Raw genomic sequence first — 9,239 nt, 5'->3', positions numbered from 1 at the left:
TACTTTGACGACGTTATCAATGTGACGTCACAATATTCGCGATGGTAATCACGTAAGTTAGTATGAACGTGTAATAGCGAGAATAAAGACAACCATCGTTTACATTGAACAGCTACTCAGTGAATATCAGGACATTGAATGTATAACATAATGCAGGTAATACCTATTGTGAAATGATCTAGTATTGTTTTCCGTATAAAAATTACTATGTACAAGTCGAATTCATACAATATATAGTGACAAAATGTCGAAGCATGACGAACTGTAAAAATGGTAACGAATGGTAACGAAATAGTAAAGATTATTACTGTTACAACACAAAATAACTCTTTTTCGCGATTTCCTTTTCAAAAGAAGATCAACATTTACGGACTTATAAACATTGAATTCATATCATTATCAACGACGTCGATGTTAATGAACTGATATTACCCATAGCGAATTTACCTGAATCGTGAAAGTAAATAACATACGAACACACAAATTTGGTTCAAAGTATATAGTGACGAAATGTCAGTAAATTAAAACATTGTTGTAAAATTATAATGACACAACGCAGAATACTACAATACAATGCAAATATATGATAGCTATGACGATTCTAAAGTTTGGTCCCTAGTTCTGATTCCTGATATGTAGGATTATCGTATACTATTTTGAAATGTTCATCGAATTCCTGGGTGTTGTATGTATGTCTTCGTTTTAACCTGCAAATAAAATGATACAAATATTCAAGTTATTATATTCGATTCATAAATAAATACCGTAAATATAAAGATTTATTATTTTATCCTATTTCCATTGTAAAACACAGCAAAGAAGAAGATAAAAAAAAACCAATTACAACCATAAATATGTAATCATTTACATTTAGGGCAATGTTGCACTATGGACGATAAAAGACAAAATTAGAACAATACAAATATCTCTCCTTTTACAAATGTGGCCTCCTGGACATCCTAACGCATATCGAAACAAACAACAGCCAATATGCAAGATCCATAACGTATTAAGAGTTCATGATGAATTTGACATACATACGTAGATGTGTTTTGTATCGATGTGCCTGATGAGGACCAAGAGACTGATAATTTATAAAAGAAAATACATTTGTATTGTTAAGATTGTATATTATTTCCCTGTGGAGAACAACATTTTGATAAAACCACCATTAGCACTGACCGTATCCTAAACAGGAAGCTGGCAGCTACGACCACTGAAACCATAGTAGCCCCCATTATGGCTCCAAGAACGATCTTCCAGTTGTTTTCATGCCAATCCTGAAATTTGGGAAACCATTATTTCTTGTGGGGATAAATTTTTGTGGTCTTAATTTTTACACTGTAATAAACTAATCTATCTTTTTTTTTATAAATGTATACATAAATGTTGTTGATATCAAGCAAAATGTGTATTTCAAATGGTTAACACGTGACAACACTCGGTCATTAGTTTATAATCGGATTATTAATGACGAACTTACATCTGCCTGCGTTTTCGGGGGATTGCTTTGGGTCCTTTGTGAATTGACCAATGGCAGAGGAAACATGGTGTCTGACTTATAAACCTCTTTATATATATCACTGGAGCTCAGAGGTTTAGATCCACACGAGATCGACAGGTCTAAGGCTGAGCTCTGTCTCCTGGAATAAATCGTAAGTCACGTGACATAGATATAAAAATAACCAAAGGGAATTAGCAATATCTACTAAGCAATGAGAATAATACACGTACCACGTGATACCTGATAACGTTTGTGTGGAACTATTGTTTCTATTGATGATGGGAGGACAAAAAAAAGATGATATCCCGCGCTAACGTTATTTTAGCGGGAATATTACAAAGAGTAACGTTCCGTCATCGCTGGAGATACTAGTCCCGTACAAACATTATCGGTTATCACGTGGTAGGTGAATTAGTGTTGTGTATGTAAGGTTAAAGAATGTAATGAAAAATCAATGAATATGAATATTGAGAAAAATTATTACTATTTTTGATAACTCACACCCAATTATAACATGTATTGGGGATAGCAGGATGTCACAATCGACTTTAGACTGATAAGGAGAATGTCGGAACATCCAGATTACAAAAGTCATGTGCAGTAGAAGAACATGGTAGCAATGGAATTACAATATTCTGAATAAAAAAAATGGCATTAATTTTGCTGAATGTTAATATTCGTACCATTTACCTTTGGATGGCCGTCTTTTCTTTCACCAAGACTCTCAAACCAGAACATAATTTCGATGAAAGCATTTTCGTTATTGCGTTGATTATTTTTGAAAGCGATTTTTCATCAATGATTCCATCAAATTTCAGCACAATGGACGTGGAGGCATCTACGAATAAAAAAGGAAAGAATCAGTAAAAAGGTCTAGTCAATAACTAAACTTATTTATATGAACTACATATTATTTGCACATTTGTATTATACACATGTATGTATAGAGAATATTAACAGTTATTTTCTTCAACAATCCACATAACAAAACACTCCATTATTAAAAATCAATGTAAAGAGAGTATTCAAAGAATTATGGTTTGTATTAAAAGAGATTACCTACCTGAGGTTATTAAAGGAACAACGCCTTTCATGCAATTATGTGATTGCAGTGTTTACTTGTGGGGTTAGGGAGACTGCAGTATTTATACGTTGTTGTGTCTGGACCAGGTAACACACCTCACATACATAACAATGTATCTTACTTGTGTGGTTAGGGAGACTGCAATATTTTATACATTGTTGTGTCTGGACCAGGTAACAAACTTCACATACATAGGGAGACTGCAGTATTTTATACATTGTTGTGTCTGGACCAGGTAACACACCTCACATACATAACAATGTATCTTACTTGTGTGGTTAGAGAGACTGCAATATTTTATACATTGTTGTGTCTGGACCAGGTAACACACCTCACATACATAACAATGTATCTTACTTGTGTGGTTAGGGAGACTGCAATATTTTATACATTGTTGTGTCTGGACCAGGTAACACACCTCACATACATAGGGAGACTGCAGTATTTTATACATTGTTGTGTCTGGACCAGGTAACACACCTCACATACATAACAATGTATCTTACTTGTGTGGTTAGGGAGACTGCAATATTTTATACATTGTTGTGTCTGGACCAGGTTACAAACTTCACATACATAGGGAGACTGCAGTATTTTATACATTGTTGTGTCTGGACCAGATAACAAACCTCACATACATAACATTGTACCCTCACCAATGATGTGATTGCAGTGTTTACTTGTGTGGTTAGGGAGACTGCAGTATTTTATACATTGTTGTGTCTGGACCACGTACCAAACCTCACATACATAACATTGTATCCTCATCCTTGTAATACAGATATACATATTCTTACAAAATAAATTAGGCACAAGGCATTAAACAAACACACAAATATATAAACTTCGAAAATATGCATTAATTTAATAAATTTGTTAAACTAACCTGGAAGTTCTGATGAAATGGACCCACTTTTCGTTGGGATTATATTTGTCACTGTATTGTGGATGGAAAGATGTTCTGTTTCTTGTTGTAGTGACTTTGTGGTAGTGACTAGAACCTTAGTGACAGTATCACTACTGGGTTGCTGAAACTCTGAAACGGAAGTCTCATGAAACACCGGTAATGTAGGAGTAGTTTGCTCGTCATCATCGGAAGTCACATGGCTAGAAGTGAACAATGATGCCGACAAATCCAACGTAGTCTCACTTGAAGATACATGGTCACATACAGGTCCGATAAAACCGTCCAGACAGTTGCAAATATAGCTCCCTCTTGCTGACCGACAACTCCCGCCATTTTTGCATGGTGAGTCACTACATGGGTCGTGCAGTTTTGTATTGCATAAAGTGCCAGTAAACCCTGCTTCACACAGACAGACGAATGTGCCAATCTGATCCTTACATGTACCATCATTCAGGCATACAATTCCAAAACAGTCATCTACATTAACGTCACATTGTTTCCCGGTCCACCCATCTGCGCATGTGCATGTGAAATCATTATTTCCGTTTATACAGGTGCTATTGTTGTGGCATGGCATGCTCCTACACTTATCTACGTCATACTCGCAATACTGTCCGGAATAACCGTTAGTACACGTGCACGAGTACGAGTCGAGCCCATCAATACAAGTCCCTCCATTAGAACACGTGCTGTTGAGGCAGTCATCAATGTTCTGTTCACAACGTCGTCCCGTAAATCCTTGATTAAAATATATATTTCATCATAAAGCTGATAAATAACATTACACTACTAGAGCGTTAAGGCTCACGCAAACCCATAACTATTAAATTTAAAATCTTGAAATTATTGATTAAGAAAGACATTTAACGAGTTTTATGTATTTCTCTAAACATCCATTAAATAACCAATACCGTGACATATCAAGAAGGAGGCAATGGTACGAATCAGATTATGATATAAGTTGTACTATACATTATCTACATCAAACCGTACCTGAGTAACAGACAGGGCCGATATTGGTCACACACCGTCCATTCCTTCTATCACCAATACTCACGATACTGCAGACCTCGGAACAGTTCTCCCCGAAAAAGTTCTCGTCACAAAATAAGTTACCAGAAGCGTCACAGTGACCATGATCTGTTTCCGTACACTTGACGTCACATCCGGCTCCGTAGAATCCGTGGTTACAGACCTCTGTGCCGTTCTCAGTACAGTAACTATTTGGCGTGTGGTTACAAAAGGTTGAACAGTCTGATCCATAATAACGTTCGTCACATATTAGATGTCCAGTCTGATCACAGATACCGTGTTGAGTGTTGTTACACGATATATCACAGTGTGCCCCATAAAATCCTGGTCTACAAACTAAAGTGCCGTTGTTGCTGCATTCCCCGTGCAATGTGTTCTCACAAAATATACCACAATGCTCACCATAGTAACCATTTTCACATACGAGAGTCCCATTTGTATCACATATACCATGTCTGGCACTTCTACAAAAATTGTCACAATTTTCACCATAGTAATCTTGTCTGCATATAAGGGTCCCTTTATCATCACATACTCCGTGCGTTGTATTGTGACAGTGGATGTCACATATTGCACCATAAAAACCTGGATTACATATAAGAGATCCACTTTCATCACATACTCCGTGCGTTGTATTGTGACAGTGGATGTCACATTCTGCACCATAAAAACCTAGATTACATACAAGAGATCCACTTTCATCACATACTCCGTGCGTTGTATTGTGACAGTGGATGTCACATATTGCACCATAAAAACCTGGATTACATATAAGAGATCCACTTTCATCACATACTCCGTGCGTTGTATTGTGACAGTGGATGTCACATTCTGCACCATAAAAACCTGGATTACATATAAGAGATCCACTTTCATCACATACTCCGTGCGTTGTATTGTGACAGTGGATGTCACATTCTGCACCATAAAAACCTAGATTACATACAAGAGATCCACTTTCATCACATACTCCGTGTATTGTATTGTGACAGTGGATGTCACATCCTGCACCATAAAAACCTAGATATTACATACAAGAGATCCACTTTCATCACATACTCCGTGTATTGTATTGTGACAGTGGATGATGTCACATCCTGCACCATAAAAACCTAGATTACATACAAGAGATCCACTTTCATCACATACTCCGTGTATTGTATTGTGACAGTGGATGTCACATCCTGCACCATAAAAACCTGGATTACATACAAGAGATCCACTTTCATCACATACTCCATGTGTTGTATTGAGACAGTGGATGTTACATCCTGCACCATAAAAACCTGGATTACAAACAAGTGATCCATTTTCATCACAAACTCCATGGGTACTATTGCGGCACAACACGTCGCAAAATTCCCCGTAAAATCCTGGATGACATTTGAGCTTGCCATTGTGATCACATTGTCCGCCGGAAGTAGACTTGCAGAATATGTTACACGACGAGCCATAAAAGTTACGGTCGCACATGAGTGTTCCACTTCCATTACAATAGCCATGCTCTGTATTCTTGCAGAACACATCACACGATGAACCAAAGTAATTCGAATGGCATTGTAAGGTTCCACTTTCATCACAGGCTGAATGCTCTGAAGCCTTGCAGTATTTGTCGCAATGAGCTCCGTAGTAAAATTGACTGCAAACTAGAGTTCCGCTTTCTGTACAATGTCCTGTTTGTGAACCAATACAATAGACAGAACAATTGTTGCCGTAGAAATATTTCCGACATACCAGAGTTCCACTGCTAGAACATCGTCCATGTTGTGTATCTACACAATGAGTATCGCAACCGAGACCATAGTAATGGACGTCACATCTAAGTTTCCCTGTGACGTCACATGTACCACGTGATACATTAACACAATGAATACCACATGTGTCTCCATAATACGATGGATCGCAGATAACTAGTCCTTCACTAGAACACCTGCCGTGAGATGGCGGTAGGCATTTCCTATTACATTGCCTCCCGTAGTAGTTGACGTCACAGTGGAGTTTCCCCGTGTGGTCACACGTTCCGTGTACTACGGACCTACAGTGGACATTGCATGTAGGGCCATAATATGAAGGATTACAAACAACTGTCCCGTTGGGAAGACAATGCCCATTCCGAGATACAGGACACAGCCGAGAGCAGTTTTGCCCAAAGTGTGGACTAACACAATGTTCCTTTCCTGTTGAATCACAATATCCTCGACTAGAATCAGGAATATAGCAGAAGACATCACATAGTCGGCCGTAATATTTCCTATCACACTGTATGGTACCGTTGTTTAGACAGTGACCGTTATGTTTTACTGGACATGGCTGATCACACCTGGGACCGTAGTAACGCCGGTCACAATGAGGTTGTCCGTTACCATCACAACTGCCATGGCCGGGGAGAACATAACAGAACGTATCACACCTCGTTCCGTAGTAATGTGTGTCACACCTCAGCGTCCCATTTCGGTCACACACCTGGTGTCCTGTTGGGACACATTCAACATCACAGGAAACACCGTAGAAGTTGACGTCACAAACAAGAATTCCATTGACGTCACATTTACCATGGGCAGTCGCCAGGCAGTGTATCGCACACTCAGATCCATAGTAACCAATATTGCATACCATATCAGAACCATTGCACCGCGCATGATTTGGACATGCCTTGTCACAACACTGTCCGTAGTAACTATTTGTACAAACCAGCATACCTTGTTCAGTGCGTGTAAAATGAGAAGAAACTGGTGAATGGCATCGAGATTCACAATCACTTCCATAGAAGTAATCTTTGCAGACTAGTTTTCCTGAATTTGAACATTTCTTATTGTTACTGGGAACACAGTTGACGCCACATGTCGAACCATAATAATGTCTGTGACATCGAATATTACCGTTACCATCACACGACCCATGGCGCGGTGCTATACAGTGCTTTGTGCACTGCGGTCCGTAATAATGAGGCAAGCATATAGTGTGTCCGTGTTCATCGCATTTGCTATGGGTCGTTATTATGCAATAAATGTTACACTGTGATCCGTAATAGTTCGGAACACATCGCAATATTCCATGGTCATCACAGTTCCCATGCGCGGTTGAGGTGCAGTTAACATCACATCTTGATCCGTAATAGTTCGGCAGACATCGGAGGTTTCCGTGTTCATCACAGTGTCCATTTGCAGTTGAGTTGCAGTTAATATCACAATTGGCACCGTAATAGTTCGGCAGACATCGGAGGTTTCCGTGTTCATCACAGTAGTTGTGGCCATTAGTGACACAATGAACATTACACTGTAGCCCAAAGTAGTCCGTGTAACAGATACGATATCCGGTACTGTTGCATGTCCCGTGTAATGTAGGTTGACACATTCTGTCACACTTTTGTCCGTAATAGTTCGGCAAACATCGGAGGTTTCCATGATCATCACAGCGTTTGTGTCCACTAGGCTGGCAGTGTTTATTACACCGATCTCCATAGTAGTTACTTCGACACACCAGATGTCCGGTAGTGTTACATGTCCCGTGGGGCGTTGACCGACACAATTTGTCACACTTTTGTCCGTAATAGTTCGGCAAACATCGGATGTTTCCGTGATCATCACATCGTTTGTGTCCACTAGGCTGGCAGTGTTTATCACACCGATCTCCATAGTAGTTACTTCTACACACCAGATGTCCGGTAGTGTTACATGTCCCATGTGCTGTAGGTTGACACATTTTGTCACAGTGAGGTCCAAACCAGTTCCGGTCACACACCATCTGACCGCTCGGACTACACACCCGGTGGTGGCTTGGCTGTGGACTGCACTGAACCTGATACACCGCGTAATTTACCCTTAGCCTTAAATACAGAAAACGAAACCGTTATGAGAGGAAAATTAATTTGCCATAATAACATGGATTTCAATGTAACGTTTATTGATCGTTTGATGGATTTCATTAGAATGTATGGTCAACCTACACCAAATACATGTAGTAGTGTTTATAACAGTTTCATTAAATATCAAAGAAACACCATTTCACAAAGCATGGCAATTTATTAACTCGTGCCCTATCCGGGCCTTTTTTTCCATATATATATTTGGAGTTCATACCATAAAAGAAAACGGAAGAAAAAACATATGACCGTGTGCTTGTTTTTGAGCTATTGTCACTCAAAGGTACCTAGTTGACAAAATATTGGATTTTATGTTATGGGAATTTTGCTGTTTTGACCATATACACAAGATATTAATGCCATAAATTCCTAATGAGGTGTTTGATATGTATGGATGTTGGTAGAATTTATTTTCCAGTAGTCTTTTTTAAAAATGTACCAGTTTTAATTAATAAGACTAATATTTTTTTCAGAATAACAACATATGCTACCCCTACCCCTTAATTTTGTGCTACCAAGTGCACCATTTTCAGCCATTTTTGCCAAATTAAACCCTTTATAGAAAGAGTTCTGGTATGAAACTTTTGTTAATATTTTGCATATAAATAGGAAAAGGGTTGTTCTTTCTAGATTAGTCAGCAAAATAGGGGGTCCGTGTGCTTATTTTTTGCCCCATTTGAATATTTGTTATTTTTCAGTATTTTAGAAAAAAAAAATTGCTCAAATTACCATTAAATGTAAAATTAAAGTGCCAAAAGTGTATCATTTCACACATTAATGTTCAATATTTTAATTACCACGAACCTAGTAAAGATGTACATCAACAATTAGCTCGATACATCAAAAAATG

At 38.4% G+C, this 9,239-nt stretch overlaps 2 protein-coding genes across 2 annotated transcripts; both read right to left on the bottom strand.

Moving 5' to 3' along the window:
- Positions 1-279: 279 nt before the first annotated feature.
- Positions 280-5,542, bottom strand: LOC138310175 (protein jagged-1-like; the record flags this gene model as incomplete). The annotated part of the gene is made up of 6 exons (XM_069251296.1): positions 280-707; positions 1,183-1,280; positions 1,484-1,643; positions 2,195-2,342; positions 3,475-4,233; positions 4,489-5,542. Coding segments are annotated over 6 exons (2,325 nt in total), but the record flags the coding sequence as incomplete, so codon positions are not given.
- LOC138310893 (multiple epidermal growth factor-like domains protein 6) lies at positions 5,515-8,376 on the bottom strand. The gene has a single exon (XM_069252220.1). It carries the CDS (start codon positions 8,269-8,271, stop codon positions 5,548-5,550), a length of 2,724 nt encoding a protein of 907 aa, XP_069108321.1. The 5' UTR covers positions 8,272-8,376; the 3' UTR covers positions 5,515-5,547.
- Positions 8,377-9,239: the final 863 nt, after the last annotated feature.

This window comes from Argopecten irradians, chromosome 16 (genome assembly GCF_041381155.1).
Source record: "Argopecten irradians isolate NY chromosome 16, Ai_NY, whole genome shotgun sequence".
NCBI lineage: Eukaryota > Metazoa > Mollusca > Bivalvia > Pectinida > Pectinidae > Argopecten > Argopecten irradians.
This window is presented reverse-complemented; position numbering and strand designations above follow the sequence as displayed.

Coding starts and splice junctions, on each gene's coding strand:
- LOC138310893 (XM_069252220.1), bottom strand. CDS start 8,271: ATGGTGTGTGACCGGAACTGGTTTGGACCTCACTGTGACAAAATGTGT.